This window comes from Aedes albopictus, chromosome 1, assembly GCF_035046485.1.
Source record: "Aedes albopictus strain Foshan chromosome 1, AalbF5, whole genome shotgun sequence".
Lineage (NCBI taxonomy): Eukaryota > Metazoa > Arthropoda > Insecta > Diptera > Culicidae > Aedes > Aedes albopictus.
In genome coordinates this window covers 228,116,202-228,135,625 of record NC_085136.1, presented here as the reverse complement: position 1 = coordinate 228,135,625, position 19,424 = coordinate 228,116,202, and the positions used below count along the sequence as shown (strand labels likewise).

General features: G+C 37.9%; 1 protein-coding gene across 4 annotated transcripts in view; it reads right to left on the bottom strand.

Annotated features, from left to right (window-relative positions):
• LOC109430557 (probable serine/threonine-protein kinase DDB_G0267686) overlaps positions 1-19,424 on the bottom strand; it is a 235,217-nt gene that overhangs the window by 91,397 nt on the left and 124,396 nt on the right. For all 4 annotated transcript variants that reach the window (XM_062846369.1, XM_029857919.2, XM_029857920.2 and 1 more), the window contains exon 3: positions 1,192-1,285. In XM_062846369.1, the coding sequence (XP_062702353.1) occupies positions 1,192-1,285 (94 nt within the window). The remainder of the gene's footprint in view (positions 1-1,191; positions 1,286-19,424) is intronic.

The following is a 19,424-nucleotide window of genomic DNA, read 5'->3' as shown; positions in this document are numbered from 1 at the left end:
AAGTAATATTCTCTGTGTTTGAAGGCATCATGAAAAAATCGCTTTTTTCTATCCCATGGCAAATTTAACGACAGAAGCTGTCAGGTTTGACAGCTACTAATCATGCCGTTTTCGAACGGCATGATTAGTAGCTTCTTGAACGGCAAGAGAAAAAAAAGAAAAGATGTCTGTTTCTCTGTGGCACTGATATTGATAAAGTACCTATTGATGTTCGTGGACCCTACATACTTATTGACAAAGTGTTTTTGTCGAAAATTGTAAATAAGTGCCACATTTTTGATTGCCTAACGGATTTCTATTGTGGATTTACCGACTACTTGTATTCTAACGGTTACTTAAGTAGCCGTTACAAAGTAGCCGTTGTCATATAAAAATCAACTTGATTGTCAAAAAATGAATGTCGCTGAGTAGCTAGTGGCAACGAGGAATAGCGCATACAATAAAAATGTTTAAAATCATTTTTAAGTTACTCTTTTTGTAAAACGGCTACTTTGGAGGCCATACTGAAGCGACCGGTAGAATACAAGTAGCCGGTAAATCCACAATATTTTTCGCTGCATCAAACCATTCCTTGTTTTGATTGCACTGGGCGATCACGTGAACAACATTCACTTTGCCGTGATTAACCACGAGAAAATCCATCTCTGGTTGATTGGATTTTATCGTAGTTTTGGTTGGATCGAAACAAAGTACCGAAAAAGCTCAAATCAAAATGCTTTGTAATGATGGAGGAACGGAGGAATGATTAATGTGTAACAAGTTAGGTTAGGGCTATGGGTCGGAACAATCGCGCAGCCGTCCCATCGCAACATTGGGCGATCGTGGAGAGCGTAGCAGCCGCAGCCGATCGCCGATGCCGAATAATAGGCCCGCAAATGTGGAATGTGGGAAAAAACCCTAAACTAACCGGAAACTGCTCCACTTTTCAAGTGGGCGAACGAAAGAGAAGCGAAAAGTGCGAAGAAACCCCTGTCTCTCTCTCGATAAATGTTGGGAGGAAGCATTCTGATCGAGGAAGAACCCAGTTTTTCTTTTTTCGATGGGCTATAACTATTCAATTTAGGGGGTCGGGGGGAATCCGAATGTAGGTCACGTAGGTAAGCTTTTTGGGGTAACAGCAAAAACAGCTGAGTGTCTGAGAAAAGGCGATGCGGTATGTGATTGAATATGGTATTGAAATGGTATACTTACGCCCACGCGTATTTCGATGCATTTCGTTTGCCGGTGAAGAGCGGTGACAGTTCTGCCCGTAGTCGAATTAGAGTTTTCACTTTGTCAGCTTCCCCTGTGAACGAGAAAAGAAGAGATGAACAAAAATTAGGGCTTTTGATTGTGATTTTGTTTTTTGGAAAATAAACTTGCTGATTCAACAAAATAAGTAAGAAAACACCGTGAAAATAAACAATAATTTACATAATGGCAGACAATTTTGACAGTTACCGATATGTAAAACTCGCAAGGGTGTGGTTCTTCTCCCTTGACAAAACAAATATGATGAAATATTTCCGTTTTCTTTTTATTATTTGCTGTATCATAATGTTGATGATAAAGTGATCATAACATGTATGATTCCAGAAAAATTTCGTTTGATAAAAACTTCACTTTTGAATGGTAACGATAATTAACCCTAAAAGGGATACCTGGGGTCCATTGGACCCCAGGTGCCTTTCAGAGCTCGTCTTTGATGGAACACACTCAGTGAGGTGACGAAACTGAGGCCATGAAGGTATCCCTTTTAGGGTTAATGACCAATTCGGTCAATTATTGAAACACCAAAAATGATAACTGGTATCATCCATATGATTTGTCGTATCATTTATTTATCATCCAGTTCACGATAACACGTCTGTATGATCAGAATTAGACACACATTGATGTTTGATACCGTTTTATTCTCATAACAAAATCAATTTTTCAACTACCTCTGACTGTACCAAAATCCTATTGAAAAACAAATTTGTCGGATGTTTTGGCATAAACGTGCATAACGTAAACAAGCCTAGCTGAAGTGTAAGTTAAAGCTTCTTGATGCGCAGATATGCCAGATGTGAAGACTTGTTTTCACTATAGACAGTAAACATAGATACGCAAACATTACTGAGTAAAATGTTTCAAGCGTGTGAATCGTATTTTTCAAGAGTGCGATTATGGTGAATATGATGTCATAAGGCAATCTAACGATTATCACCCTTCTCTCTCAAGCAGCAGCAGAAGACAGCAATTTTTTGTTTAATATTTTCATACGGAAACGTTTCCGAATGAAAACAAACCAATCCATCTCGGGAGCCAAAACGTGATCAAACGTCAGATAGCCTTATGCGCTCCATTATTGTTGTTGGAATCGTAACGTGACGCTCGGTTGGATACAGGTTTTGACAGTTCGACAGTTGACAGTTCCTTTGGATGCAACAGATTCATCTTCACGGATCTATGTTTACTCTACTATATATCGTTATCACTTTCAAGACATTTGAACTTCTAAAGACATTTATGTTTGTGATGTTACATTTAAGACATTTCAAATTATAAAAAACTTTGGAAGACATTTAAAAGTTACAAAATTTTGAAGATCAAAATAACATTTTTCGAAAATTTTAGAATATGAATTTTAAGAATTATGATGCGATTCAGATAAGAATTTCAGTGAAAAGGTTTCCAATTCAAGTATGCATAAGTTTTGATTTGATTTTAACTACATTTTGACTAAATTACCATTACATAACATTCTAAAAGAGTTCCACTGACGAATCATTCAAGACCCTTACCAAAATTCTAGAAATTCACTTTCATCAACAAAATAAACAAACATCTTTTGGAAAATTATCAAACAAATCTTGCATGAATCCCTCTAGGAAACTGTCAATACAAGCTTCTATTTTTTAGTGATCTTAAAGGCTCATTCAAAGAGTTTTTCCAACACCAACTTAGGTTCTAACGGTTTTTATTTTATTTCATTCGAGTATTTATTTGCGGATTACTCTAGTATATCTAAAATAGTTTAAAACAATATTATGTTTCTTCTAAAAATCTCAACGAGATTTTATTTGAAATTCCTACTTTAACTTCTTCAGAGTTTCTTCCAAAAAAATACTTCATGAGTTTTGCTCAGAACTTTCCGCAGGTTTATCTGATGATTTGCCCAAGACTTCTTACTAAGATATCTGCTGGTATTCCTACGATTTTTTTCCATGCATTTCTTAGAGAACGTGTTCAAGAATTCCTCCAGTTCATTTCCAATTCAATCATGGATTCTCTAAAAATATTTTACATTATTTTTCCAAGAAAAAAAATCAACCATATTTTTTATAGAAATATTTTAAAATTTATTCTAAGTTTTATCATGGAGTTTTTGAAAAGAACATCGACAGGAATTTTCCAAAATTTTTAAAAGGTTCTCTCCAAAATTTTCTCAAGAATTTCTTCAAAATTTCTTCTGAACACTTCCTACTCAATAGAATCCTGCTAGGATTCTTTCATGAAATTAGACGTAAGAGTTGCAACTTTATTTTTTGAAAAAAAATAATCACAAAACGATGGAAAGCGACGAGTGTGACGTCTGTTGGATTGCGCCAGACATTCATATTCATATTCATGTTTTTTTCAGAGGAGACCTCCTAAAATTTTCAAGGATTTCATCTGATATTGCTCAGATGACTCCGCTAGACATTTTTGCGAGGACTTCCAAATTTCCTGCAAGAATTTCTTCTGATCTCTTAAATGCAAATCTCCAGAAATTTCCCTGGGCATTCCTAAGAGTGGGAGTTCAGAATAGTTTTTAGTTCCTTCTGAATAATCTGAGAGTAAGTTTTCAGAAATTTTTCTTAAAAATTCCTGAGAGGATCCTTTCAGAAATTTCTCCAAAGCTTCCTCCAGGAACTTCTCCAATATTTCTCCTGCTATTTACAGAAATTTCAGGAAGAGTCTTCCATTCCAGAAATTCGTCTAAGGAATCGTCCAGGAAATTTTTCAAAAGTAACTCTGAAGATTATTTCAGCGTATATTTTCAAAAATTTCTCTGGAAATTTCTCAGAGAAATTCCCCTACAAATTCTTGGCACAAGTTTTCAGAAATTTGAGAATAATTAGCTCTAGGTTGAAATTCATAAACCCGAAGAAATAAAAAAATATATAAATTTCTCTAGGAATTCCTCCGAAAAATTCGTCAACAAATTACTGAAAGGAATCTATCATGAATTTCAGGAAATGGCACAAATGTCCCAAATGGAGGATAACGTGCCTCTGGAGCCGGCCTTTTAATACCTCCAATATTTCTCCTACTTTTTTTTTTCAGAAATTTCTTTAACCCTCGAGCGATCGCGCTGTTGTATTTTGTACAACACGCTGAAAAAATCTCGCTTTTTGTACTCAGCATTAGCGTGATGCTGATGCAGGTAGCCAACCGCGCGAGTTACGGAAGGTTAAAGACTCTTCCAGAAATTCATCCGAGGAATCGTCCAGGAAGTTTTCCAAAAATATATCTTAGGATTATTTCAACGAAGGTTTCCAGAAATTTGTAAAGAGTTAGCTTCCAACTTAGGGCAAATTTTTCATAAATTTTCATGAATACAAAGAGAAGGAAGAAATTCAGATGTTTCTCTGAGAATTTCTCCGGAAATTTTCTCTACAAATTCCTGAGAGGATCCGAAGAGCTTTCTCAAGATACTTCTCCGATATTACTCCTCAGTTTTTTCAGACATTTCTTTGAAAACTCCTTAAGAAATTCGTCCGTGGAATCGTCCTGGAAATTCTCCAAAAATAACTCTGAGGATTATTTCAGTGTAAGTTTTCAAAAAAATCTCTTGGAATTTCTCAGAGAAATTCCTCTACAAATTCCTGAGAGGATCTTTTCAAAAATTATTCCCAAGTTTTCTCAAAAAACGTCTCCAATATTTTTCCGTTTTTTTTCAGAAATTTCGTTAAAGATTCCTCCATAAACTTTTTCAAGGAATCGAGACAAATTCCTCTACAGATTTCTAAGAGGATGCTTTCAGGAATTTCTCCGATGCTTTCTCGAGGAACTTCTCCAATATCCCAAGATTTTTTCTGATTTCTTAAATGCTTATCTCCAGAAATTTCCCTGGGAATTCCTGATAGTGAGTTTTCAGAATAGTTTTTTGAAAAAATCTTAGATTCCTTCTGGATATTCTGAGAGTAAGTTTTCAGAAAATTCTCTATCAAAAATTCCTAAGAAGATCCTTTCAGAAATTTCTCCGAAGCTCCAGTAGCTTCTCCAATATTCCTGTTTTTTCAGAAATTTCAGGAAGAGTTCTCAATTCCAGAAATTCGTCTAAAGATTCGTCCAGGAAATTTTCCAAAAATAACTCTTATGAATAATTCGGCGCAAGTTCTAGGTTGAAATTCATAAACCCGAAAAAATAAAAAAAAATATAAATTTTTCTAAGAATTCCTGCGAGAAATTCGTCAACAAATTTCTGAAAGGATTTTATCAGGAATTTCTTCGAAGCTTCCTCCAGAAACTTCTCCAATATTTCTCCTACTTTTTCAGAAATTTCTTTGAAGACTCCTCCAGAAATTCGTCCATGGAATCGTCTTGGAAATTCTCCAAAAATAGGGCCTTGTACCATTTTGGCAGGTGTACCTATTTTGGGCACTTGCTGCTATAACTAAGGCAATATCAAACCGATTGATTTAAATTTTTGTATAGAGTTAGATACTGTACGTGCCTAACACTATACAAAAATTCAAATCAATCAATTTGGAATTGAGTTAGTTATAGTAGCAAGTGCCCAAAATAGGTACACCTGCCCAAATGGTACAATACCCTAACTCTGAGGACTATGTCAGCGTAAGTTTTCAGAAATTTCTCAGAGAAATTCCTCTACAAATTCTTGAGGGAATCCTTTCAGGGGTTTTTTTTTCGAAGCGTCCTCCAGAAACATCTCCAATATTTTTCCTACATTTTCTTCAGAAATTTCTTTGCAGACGCCTCCAGAAATTCTTCTAAAGAACCATACATAAAATTTACAAAAATAACTCTAAGGATTACTTCAGCGTAAGTTTTCATAAATTTCTCTGAAAATTTCTCAGAGAATTTCCTCTACGAATTCCGGAGTGGATCTTTTCAAGAATTATTCCCAAGTTTTCTCCAGAAACATCTCCAATATTTTTCCGGTTTTTTTTTCAGAAATTTCGTTCAAGACTCCAGAAACTTTTTTGAAGAATCGTCCTGGACATTTTCCAAAAGCAACTGATGATTATGTTAGCGTAAATTTTCAGAAATTTCTCTGAGAGTTTCCAAGAGAAATTCCTCTACAAATTCCTGAGAGGATCCTATCAGCTTCTTACAGAAACGTATCCAATACGTTTCCTGAGTTTTTCAGAAATTATTTTGAAGATTTCTCCAGCAATTCTTCCAAAGAATCGTCCAGGAAGCTTTCTGAAAATAATTCTAAGGATTACTTCAGCGTAAGTTTTCAGAAATTACTCTGGAAATTTCTCTATAAATTTATAAGAGGGTCCTTTCAGGAATATCATCGTAGCTTCCTGCATCAACTTCTCCAATATTTCTTACGATTTTTTTCAAAAATTTATTTGAAAACTTTTTCAGAATTTCGTCTGAGGAATCGTCCAGGAAATTTTCCAAAAACAAATTAGAGAATTGTTTTAGCGTAAGTTTTCGGAAATTTCTCTGGGAATTTTCCAGAAAAAAATCCTTTACAAATTCCTTAAAGGGTCCATTCACGAATATCTTTGAAGCTTTCTCAAAAAGCGTCTCTAATATTTTTCCTGTTTCTTTCAGAAATTTCATTGCAGATTCCTCCAGAAATTCGTCCGAGAGATCGTCCAGGATATTTACCAAAAAAAAAATAACTCTGAGGATTCTTTCAGCGTAAGTTTCCCGAAATTATTTTGAGAATTTCTCGGGAAAATCCTTCTACAATTTCCTGAGAGCATCTTTTCTATAAATTTTTCGAAGTTTCTTCTAGAAACTTCACCAATATGTCTTCTGATTTTTTTTTTCCAAAAATTTCTTTGAAGACTTCTCCAGAAACTCATCCGACGTTTCACTGAATGACACCTAAAACTCTTCCAAGAATTCACTCAATTATATGCTCTCAAAAAAAATCCTCAAATAATCCATGCATGGATAAATGCTCAAAGAAAACCCCTCAGGTATTCCTTTAAAACTCTGGGAGCATTTCTTGGCAAAAGCTGAAAAAGCACTTATGGAAAAAAAATCAGATTAACTCAATGTTAAGACCACAATTATCAGAGTAGTGAGTCAGAATGTACTAGTTGCATGACTCTCGTCTCATTGGATCCTAAATCCTATGAATCATTCAAAATATCCCTGCCATTTCCTCGACTGAATCCAAGCATATTGCATTTCGAACTGAGTCATCACTATGCAGGCAAAGCTCTCTTACATAAGACTTCTATACGTGATCACTGTCATACCAGCAGCAGCTGTATTCATCCAAAGTCATTCGCCGTCGTCGCTCTCAGAACCATTACTTTACCATACCACCAATGGTCCGAACCTTTCTCTTCTCACCGGGGGATTTCCCAAACCAAAACTACCCCATTCGACGCACAGCAACAATAACAACTTAATACGTCCTATCGATTCTTCTCGCATACAAACAACGATGCGGCTGATGCAATAGGTCCCCTCGTACGACGACTGCGACGACGACGCCACCAAGAGGTCCAACGAATGGCCCCAAAAAATAGTGTACGCGACTACGCGCAGCTATGGCTCAGCAGCAACAGCAGCAGTCGCAACCCCAAAAACAACAAATAGTTCGAAAGAAAAAAAATGCATCCCTTCCATCAGCGCGTCGAGCCACAGCCAGTCAGTCCGCCAGTCAACTATAGAGGGTTTCACAATCCAAACGATTTCGGTTTTCATATTTTCGGTGGTTGGTTGGTTAGAAAACGGATCGTTTCTGTAAATAAAACGCCTTTCCTGCGCGCTAGCAATCCGGAATCAGGGTTCAAACCTGGTGATTGGTAACAGGGGTCGCTTTACTATTACCGGAATAGTTTAAATGATATCATAAATCGTTCATTTTTTAAATTCTGTTAGTGGAAAGTAATTTAAATGGAGATTGTAAGGGGAATAGTTAGGCCAACGTTCTAAGCTAAAAACTTAAATCCAGTAAGTTTTGAAGAAGATTGAGGTTGTCAAAATGTATTTCCGAGGTACCGATACCATACCACCAATGATTATTACCACAACTGTAATAATAACATAATCGTTTGTCATCAGTAAGGTGTATATACCTAATTGAAGTGAAGTTGTAATCAACATGAACGCTAGTGGTGTTTACTATCAAGTCAAATAGTAACTAGAACACCACAATTTCCTTTACGGTTACTCCGAACAAATCGTTCGGATACAACCCTGAATGCCAAAGAACTGCGTCGAACTGTGATTTTAGTGGTTGGTTACCTCGCCAGCTGATGACGCAGTTTGTATGGTATGGTTAGTGGTTAGTATAGCCCAGCTCTCGACAGAGTTGTTAGTAGATGCTGACGCTAGGCCACTATGCACACGACGGGCGACGGGGCCCCACCAGGAGAGAGATCCAAGACGGAGTTGGCAAAAGTCAATAAACTCCACTTGGATTCACCTTGCACGGCCGCAGCTAGTGCTGTTGTTGTTGTTGTTGTTTTCGAATGCTGCTGAGGCTGTTACTACTAAGGCAGCCTCAATGGAAGGGATGCTTGGACGAGTTTTGCTCGGGGTATGCGCACTATTCGACGACCACCACTACTACCAGAAAGAGGGTGGCTTTTGTTGTTATAGCTCCGTGTCCGTACGGTAGTGCCTTGATCGTTCGCTTGGCGTGATGATCAGTGCGCGATGCGATCGGCATCGCATCGTCACCATTGAGAGGGAAAGCTTTCCCTTCTTCATACAAAAGATCGCCACACTCACACACACACAGCTACTGCCACTCGGTGGCACTGCTGATCTGCACGCTCTAGGTACCTGATGACGATGGGGGATGGTCGGTGGACGGTCAACCCAAAACGGGTTCGATTGTGTGAAGAAAGTGTGGAAGAGATAGAAGCGTGTTTCTCATTATTTACGCCGTTGATGTTCGGCTGGACACTGCGGCGGACACTGTTGACTGTGTGCAGGCAAAGGCAGAAAAGGTAGTATCTAGGTCAGCTGTCAAAACGAGCTATCGTTCCTCTGGCCACAACAAACGATCAGTTGTTGAGTGGTGTTGGAATATGAAATCTGCTGGATTTTATGGCTTGGAGTGGGAAAGGAACTTTTGTGGTAGCATTTCACTGTAAACAGCTCTTGAATTGATAGAAAGATACACTTTACACGGGAGAAAACTTGTGTCATGCCCCTCTGAATCCTCTGTCATTTGGCGAAGACAGTTGACAGATAACGATAAATTTACACATATTAATGACAAAATACACGTTACAAATGTTTCGGTTAAATATCTGAAAAAAACATCATCATTTCAACCATAAGTCTTATGGTTTGAACAATATAGCCTTCAATAACAACCATTACAAAGGAAACGTTCTGGTAAGGTTATTGCCCAAGTAACATTTTTTAGTCATTTAGACTAAAAAGGTTCTTAGAACTATCATAAAACTAAAATAAAAGGTATTTGGTTTTGTAACGGTTCTGAATACCGCTATAACACTAATTGACAATAAAAATGTTACTTGAGTTGTGAGCGAGAACCTGTGGCGTTTCGTGGACCCCAAACAACTACTAGAAGAAATCGTGCAAACATGGACATCCAGGAACGCTGCTGAAGTTGCGTTTTGATCCAAAACACTACTTCTGCAAGATAGGCATTGGAGAACCTGCAATGTCACCATGAAGGGCATATGCTTTCTGCGAAAATTTAACTCTTTGTGCAAGTTGTGCGAGATGAACAGCCCAGATATCGAGCAGCATTTTATGAAAGTTTCCAAGGCTGGCACGAATCTCAGCCGAGAGTTGTACGATGACGATGAGAGTGCGGTTGACTGTTACAGCTAAAACGAAGTTACACTGTAGCTTGTAAAGCAAAAGGTAATCAATGATGTTCTAAATCAAGGTCGCGATAGTTCATCATATCAAGCTTCGAAAGTGAAGAACTGGATGTAGAAGAAGGTCAGTTCTATTGTGTGCCACATCTGTAAAATACCTGGGAACAAGAAGAAAGGTTTCAACGTGAAGGCTAAACAGGAAAACCGGAACGAAGCAAGGTGGCAACTGCAGAATCGGGAAGAATTGCATTCGTCGTTACGGAATTTTTTTAAGTGTAAAGTGATGGCTGCTGATGATCGAACATGCCCTGTGGAAGGCTACATGCATGTTGATTGCTGAGTTGTTCGATGAAGAATGGCATCGTGGAAGAGGTTTCCCTGGTCCAAAAGTGGAACATCCTGGAGATAATCTGTTGTCCGTTGGATGCTTGATAACGAAAGGAGCTGACGTCAGTTTGAAGAAGTCCGGCTGTATTGTGTCAAGCGATGGAGTAACAGCACAAAAGCTACGCTCAAGAACGGATTGTACGAGTTGAAGCTGAAAATTTACTCTGTTGTAGCACCAGCGAAGAGCCACAACCCGTAGACAACTGGGACTTCGTGATCCTGAGGCCAATTTCGAGGCCGAGAAATGAGAGCTTGTGACTGACATTAAAACTTCAACTCTGCGGAATCAAAGCAGTTTACGAGTACCGCGTCGAGGGACAGATGGTCCGAAATTCTCTTCCCAAGAATATTGGAAGTGATCATGAACCTGCAGCAATAAGCGGCTTGTGCGGTCCGATGAGCTTTTTGACAGTTGAATTTATACTTAAAAATGTTGCTTTTTTATCTTGCCCGGCGTTTCGATCCGTTTGGGACATTCTTCTGGGACTCTAAAATATAAAATAGCGTTATTTCGATTTTTGTCAAGACTGGAAAACCATCCTCCTAGAGGGTGAACTCGAAGACCTCAGGAGGTTGTAGGTATTTTCATCAACGACTACAGTTCGTTATTCGTTGATTTATTTCCTGTGGTCCTATACAACTTGATCGGGAAGCAAACTACAGCAGTGAAACCTAAACTATGACTTATGCTTGCACGTGTCGGTAGAACATGAACGGGGCGTTTATACAGTACTGAACGAAATGAAGTGAGCATTGGCTGTTTTTCATACAAAATGCCCACGTTTGGGGGGGTCGAATCTCAGTTTCTAGTGCACCGATTGATCTCAAATTTTGTCTGCACAATTGTAATAACTTAAAATTTAATCTGTGGAAAAGGAAAAAAAATACTGAGCAAAACTTTTATAAATATCGCAAAACTCCTACTTCAAAAATTGAGGAATTTTAATTTTGAATAAATTCCTAAATTTCTATTTTAGATAAATATATTCTTCTGCAAAGTTGATAAGTCTAACGAATCACACAACTTTCCTGAACAAACTGTTTACCTAAAACCATAAGTTTACAAAAAAAAAAATCCTAATTTAAAAAAATGAAGTTTTGCGATATTTTTAAATATTTTTATCAGAAATATTTATATTTTTACATATTAGATTTGACCAAATTTGAGATTAATCGGTACACTAGAAGCCGATATTCGACACCCCCCAACACCCCCCCCCCCAACACCCCCCCCCCCCCCAACATGAGCGTTTTGTATCAAAAACAGCCATTGCGCACTTTATTTCGTCCAATACTGAACCTAGACAAGGTGGTATAGAATCTTATGACTAAAACTGTCCGAACGAGATCAATTTCCCCTGGCTTTTTGCTTTAGTTTACATATTATTTTATGCCACGTAACACACACTTTATGCTGGGAGCAGTTCCGCAAGTAACGGAAAAGCACGCTTATCACAACAGTAAGCATTAATCCTAAAATAATACACGGAGAAATTCATAGAGAAATCTCCGGAACAATCTTCGGAGAAATTCCCAGAGAAACCTCTGGAAAATCCCACTGCAGAAATTCTTTAAAGTTTGGATGAAATTTCTGAAGAAAACCCGAGAAGAATTAATGAAAAAATATAACAGAAAGATAGACGTAAACACTTGAAGTATTTTTAGGCAAAGTACGTTTGATTGGCAAATTGAGAGATACATTTGTGAAAAAATACCACTTGTTTTGTTGGGAACCGAACCCACGACTCGCTTTTGCTAGTCCGGCGCTTTAACCAACTAAGCTACAGAACAAGTTACAACTCTGCAGAATAGAAAGTCAAACTGGATTCGAAGCACCACCCTAAACCGGGTCCATCTTTCACAACTTTATCTCTTTTTCGGCTCTTAGATGCCAATGGTGCTTCGTCTTTACGTCTTCGTTTTTACGTCTATTTCAGACATACTAGTCGACTGGTCTAGCCGGAAAAGGGTAATAAAATCATTGTCAACAGAAAGATACCCTACAAGAATTCCTGAAGGAACACCGTAATTTTATTTTGTAGATACTTTTAGAGTGTTTTCCATACAAATACATTGAGTACATTGAGGGGCCCATATAGCCGAGGCGGTAAACGCACGGGTATTCAGCATGACCATGCTGAGGGTGACGGGTTCGATTCCCGGTCGGTCCAGGATCTTTTCGTAAAGGAAATTTCCTTGACTTCCTTGGGCATAGAGTATCTTCGTGCCTGCCACACGATATACGCATGCAAAATGGTCATTGGCAGAGGAAGCTCTCAGTTAATAACTGTGGAAGTGCTCATAGAACACTAAGCTGAGAAGCAGGCTTTGTCCCAATAAGGACGTTACGCCAAGAAGAGGAGAGAGGAGGACATTGAGTAATTTCTGAGAGAATCTAAATTGCAATCCCTAGAGTAATTTGTAAATGAATTCCTGGGTAAATCCCTTGATTAATTCATAGAAGAACCTTTGGGGAAATTCCTGTTGAAATCTCCAAAGAAATCTCTGTTACGATTCCAGATGAAATTCATAAAACTTATGGATGAAAATTCACGGAGGAATTTTTGGGAAAATTGTAAGGGAATACTTGGAGCAATTCGTGGAGCAATCTCAGCAGAAATGGCATGAGAAATTCTAACATGCACCCCAGAAGAATTCACAGCAAGAATTTTTAGAGGAATCTCTGCTGGGATTCCGGAGGAAATCACAAGAGCAATTTCTGAAGCAATACCAAAATATATTTCTATAGGAATACCAAGATGAAATCATGGAGGAATCTTAAAAGAATCCTCCGGGCAATCCATAGAGGAACTTTGGAGAAATCTCCATAGAAACTCCAGAATAACTTGTTTAAGTAAACTCTGGAGAAGTAACTGAAGGCATCCAAAGAATTATTGTTTTTTTTAAAGAAATGCTTCCCCAGATGAATCTCCAGTCAAAATTCTGAGGGATTTTTAGAAGAATCTCCTGAGGGAACTCTAAGAGGAATTCCTGAAAAAAAAAACTCCCTAAAAAATCTCTTGATCACGCAGAAAAAACTATGATAAAATCGAAAATGTTTGGGGTAAATTCAAATAAATTGTCAATTTGTTCAGGCCACAAAAATAAAACTGTTTGGAGCAAATCGAACGTCACATTTGAAGCTTATGCAATCCATGTTTGAAACAGAAATGCATCTTCTGACAGATTATGTTAGAAATAAATGTAAATATTTTTGTTTTTTTTTGTGGCAGCTCGGCCCTACGGTAATATTTGTTTCCCATTAAACTTATTAAGTCATTTCCTTCCCTGGAAAAACTACCTCCGGTGTTGTACTTCCAATGCTAACATCAAGTGTACATCTATTAGATAACATACGCTCCCGAAAACAACGGGATTTCGTGGAAACTTTTGGCGAACCTTGCCTTTTTTGTAGGAGGAAATCTTGTTTGATGTTGCAGCTGGAACTTGTGAGTTTTGTTTATGTTCTCGACGGCGGAACGGGGGGCTCCTCAATGGGTATTGTCAAAATCAATATGTAATTGCGTTAGTTTTAAAAATTAAAATTTTAGTTTCAAACATTTCATCAGTTTACCGAATAAACATGAATATTTTTGTTTCGAACGAACGAAATTTGTCTCCGTGATAAATTCATGGATAAATCCACGGAGTAATCTTAGGATAAATTATTAGAAAAACCAGTATAAAAATTCTAGATACATCTCTAGGGGAGTTCCTGAAAAAAGTACTGCAGAAATGCAGATGAAAAAGAATTCCTAGAAGAATCCCGGCACCAGATCCTGAAGGGTTTCTGAGAGGAGTTCTCAGAGAAATCCCAAGAGGAATTTATGGTGGAATCTCTCGAAAAACTCTAAAGAAATCCCCGGAGGAAATTTTTGAGAAATCCCTGGAATAATTCGGACAGCAATTCTTAAAAATCCCGGTAAGAAATCAACAGCATAAAATCCTGCAGCAATCCCAGTAAATGCAAATTTTGAACTATTGTCGTATTGGGACGAGATGCAGTCGAAGAAGTGGTTTTTACGTTAGCGTCACATGTTTGGGGATATTTCTTCTTCTTCTTCTGTATGACTCTACGTTCTCACTGGAACTTGGCCTGCCTCTTTCCAACTTAGTGTTCTCTTTGAGCACTTCCACAGTTATTAATTGGATGGCTTTCTTTGCCTGCCATTGCATGAATTTTGTACCTTGTGAGGCAAGCACAATGATACACTATGACCAGGGAGTCAAGAAAATTTTCACGACCGGAACGGGAATCGAACCTGCCGTCTCCGGATTGGCGATTCATAGCCTTAACCACTAGGCTAACTGGAGGTTCATGTTTGGGGATGCCTTACTTCCGTAAAAAAACCTTTTCAGGGATCCCATTAGAGAATGCCGTAGGAATTGTTTTAAAAACTTATACAAATGTATCTAAGGATTTATCAGAAATTATCAGGAATATTATAAGTTTTTTTTTTTCGAAATAACTGCACTCCGACTTGAATTAGAAATTAGGAGGTTCTGTTGGACTCTCGTTTATGAGATCTGCCAGAAACAACTCCAGGAATTTTGCAAGACATTTCCCCAAAAATTGTAGTAACCTGAAGTTGCACGCGAGGAGGTACAAATTAAGCAAGGTTTAACCCAGATTAGAAGACATAATTTAGAAATGCGAAAGTATCTCGACTTAAAACTACTAGACTAGACTAGACGAAGTAAACCTGCACGAGGAGGTAAACAACTAAAGTAAATCTCAGATTAGAATCTACTCTAATCTAGTCTAGTCCAGTCCAGTCTAGTCTACGCCATATACAGCCATTCATTCAAAAAGTCATGGAAAATTATAAGATCGACTACTTCTGCCATTTTTCTTGTCATTTTAATACTTGCATCACATGGGAAATGTATTACAAGCATTGAAGCGATCAGCTCTACTGTGCAGCGTTGAATAAAATTCTGAAGATTTTCACGAATAGAATGAGCCTATACTGAAGCCATAGAACCGAATCATCTCGTACAAACCGATCATTTTTAGAAAAAAAAACAAAAAAAAACACAAATCAAAACTAGTAGAAAAAACGTTGTTTATGAGGCTAATGAGACTCCTTGATATAACCTGGAGGTAACAATATGGAAAAAAGGGTAAAACTCAGTCCAGGAGCTAGAATCATACAAGAAGGTTAAATTTTGATGAAGTATTACGGCCTAGCCAAGCCAGTAAAATCTCAACGATAACCTCTTCGCATTCGCTTTGGCATTGATCTTCAAATCCAACTAAAACCGGCAATGCAGTTTTTCCTTCTCCGTACGGCACGGCAGAAACCAATCGCTGCATTTGCGTGCATCTCGTCAGAAACCGAACCAGCTACAATCGCGATCGTGATCGTGGCTGTTACTGCAGCAGCTCACCACCAGCCAGGTTCAAGTTCAAGACTGCGGCAGTGCATATCGTCGGTCGGCCTACCTAGATGCAATTGCATTCTTGCACGGAGGTAATCGTCGTCGAGTGCACAGCTCAGCACTGCACCAAAGCCAAGGTTCGTCGCTTGCTGCGACCGAGCAACAACGGTCGAACGATCGAGTGTGCGGAAAAACGATTTTCCTTGCACTTGCATTTCCACAGTGGGTCTGTGGCCGCAGTTCTGTAGCGTTGTAAGATGAAGTCGAGCCATTGCGCACGTAAGCCGTGCTCTTGCAACGATGCAGTGTATGGGGAAAGTCGGATAAAGCGCGCTTGTCAAATGAAAACACAGCCACTCAACGAATGTTATTTTCCGTAGGGTCGTTTTACCCTAATGGCAGCGCCCCTAGTATTATGCAGCTCGAATTCTACTCAAGACGCCCAACTCGGCGCAAGCAGCAACTCGTCGAAAAAGGAATTTCTTTCGAACCACGAACCACCTCACTCGATCACAGCGATCAGCATCGTTTTATGTAGGCGAAATCTAGCTCCGTTCGATGCTGCTGTCAGCCAGCTGCATTCCACATGCTTGCTTCTGACTCCTCAGCAATGCCAGCAGAGTAAACACCATAAGAAAAAGACTTTCACCGCGAGAGAGTTCGATGATCAGCGTGAATTATTACCCTCGGTGCGATCTTTTTCTGGATGGTGGGGTAAGGGGCGGTGCGATGTGGTGGTCTACCTAGAGTGGTTGTGTGAGTGTATTGCTTAGTAATAAAATATGAAACTATGCTACTAGATACTAACGGTGCGGACTGCAGCTGCTGCTGCTGGCTGAAGTTATCGTCGATGAGAAGCTGAAAGCTCTTTTGTACGAACGGAGATGCATATAGATCGCTAGATATTGAAGGCACTTTCCATTTCCGAAGCGGTCGAATGGAACATGATGGTAGGCGCACATCACCACAAATGTGCATTTGTGACTATAATGGATTTGTGAGATGTTTAGAGGAGTAGAGTTACATCGATCTAGCATCTTTTATGGTTGAAGAATACGTTTTAATCAAGGAACAATGAAAACTGAACTCAAAGTAGACAACTCAGTATAACCCAAAAATAGTTGCTTTTTTTTTCAAGATGTTCAGTGTATGTACATGGTTGATTATTTTGTAAAGAATGCAATGATACAGGGGATAGACAAAATGATCGGGACAGGCAAAATTTTCACTTTTCAAAAAATGTTCAACTAGCGGTAACTTTTCAAAAAGTGCATCGAATATTCTCAAATTTTTACTGTAAGTTCATCAACTAGTTGTGTATCAGTGGTCCAAGTTTGGGAAAGATCGGGCCATTTTTCACGAAGTTATAAAGGTTCTTGAAAAAGGTAAAATTATCCGATAGCCAACTTTGAGCTATTATACCTCCAGATTTAATGAACCGATTGCATTGAAATTTTGACCATTCATGACTTGCATAATAAACTCTGGAAAACATTTAACTTGATTTGAAATTTTTAACAAGAGAAAAAGTTATAGTGATTTTGTTATTTTCACGATTTTTTAGCAAATTGGTCTATTTTTAATATGTATTCCATTATTTCTTCAATTTGTTGGCGGCTATTTTGTTACTTTCCTTCAAAACATATTTATATATAAGTCAATTAAAGGGAAATTAAATGAACTATAATTTGCATCTTAAATTTTGAAACGATGTTGAAATTTTGGAAAATTTGGTGTTTTATTAGAATTATAATCTAAACGTTATAATTTTCTTCCGTGTTAAGAATTTTAAGTTAAGTCAACGGTTTTTCATAGCTCATCATATAAGTCATAAATGGTCAAAATTTCATTGCATTCGGTTCACTGAATCCGAAGATATAACAGCCCAAAGTTGGCTATCGGATAATTTTACCTTTTACAAGAATCTTTATAACTTCGTGGAGAATGGTCTGATCTTTCCCAAATTTGGACCACTGATACACAATTAGTTGATGAAGTTACAGAAAATATTCGATGCATTTTTCGAAAAGTTACAGCTAGTTGAACATTTTTTGAAAAATGAAAATCTTGCCTGTCCCGATCATTTTGTCTATCCCCTGTATATATTTAAAAGGGTACCATGGTTTTGATTCGTTAATCTACCTAGCATAAAAATTTCAGTAAATTTCTCGATTTTTTTCTTAAGCTAACCAAGCCAAGCGCAAATTACAACGCTCTGACAATCATACACGCAACAGAAACACATGTTTAATGAACAAATTAGGATTTAAATTATGGAAAGAAATCCACGTACGCCGGTGGGAATCGAACCCACGACTCCCGATTTGCTAGACGGGCGCTTCTTTCCTCCAAACTACGGAGCCACTTAACCATCTCCGTCCCCCGAAGGCACAGAACTGAACTCGATTCCACTAATGCACAGGGTTGGTTCCTTTTCAGAATAAATTTGTGCAAAACTAATTTTTTAATTCAAATTTATAACCTGAAGACCCTGCTGCTGGACCAATTGCAATCCTTTAAGCATGCTTTTGCCGACATTTTTGTTGTCTGAAATGTTGTGAATAGAAGGCCTTTTTCCCACTAGAGTTGGTAAAAGTACTCATCCGAGTCCTTTGTCCCATATTCTATCTAAATAGATCAATACTGAAACTCTCTTGATTCTTTGTCGAAATACTTGGAAAATTACAACCATCAACCAAAAAACTGGTCTTACTGCTGAGCTGTGCTTTTTCACCGTTACATGATTGCGCTGAAATTTTTGAAATTTCTGAAGACATTTTTGCTAAAAACCTGAGTATGGAATGCGTTTTTTGTTGAAAAAAAAAACCCCACTTGAAATTTGTTCATTCAGTTTTGCCCACAAAATTTCCATGAGTTCCGCAAGAAATTTCACCTGAATTTCGCCACATATTACATTATAAAGGCCTGCAGAAGTTCCGTTAGGAATTATTTAATTAGCAATTTTCCTAAGTGACAAGCATGCAAAAATTACGCGACTGATTCCACCATGCTTCTGAGTTTTGCCATAATTTTGAAGGAAATGCTTCATCATGAAAATATCAATACGATAGTTTCAAGAAATTTCTCCAGAAACATCAGGAATCCAGCATATTTTATCACCATGGCTTCAAGGCCCCAATAAATTCTGCAGAGAGTATTTCACATGTTTCAAAAAAAAAATGTATTGTCACTGATTATTGAAAGGTTTTTTTCATGAATAATCATGAAAATGCCCAATACAGTATTGTTCCGATTTTATCACGCCCCTTTTCAAAAATGCTTTTAAATATTCCTCAAAACCTATTCGCAGTTCCAATATTTTTAAAGTTGCAAAACGCACCTTCAGCATTTATCTTGAAGAAAAGGGGAAACACTTGCTTTCAAATGTAACAGTAAATTAATGAAAAATGAAGGACTGACGCGCGGAGGGCGTGATAAAATCGGAACATAACTGTACAGGTATACCTCGATTTAGTGGACCCTCGATTATATAGACCCTCGATTTTATGTACATTTTTTAATGATAAAATTTGTAATATTCAATCAGTTTTATACTTGTGCAGTTTGTATCATGATGACTTATAATGCAGAGGTTTTCAGCCCTTTTGACTCGTGGAGCACTTTATATCAATAAATTATTTTGTGGAGCACCCATGTTAGACCCATTTGACAAAATTATTT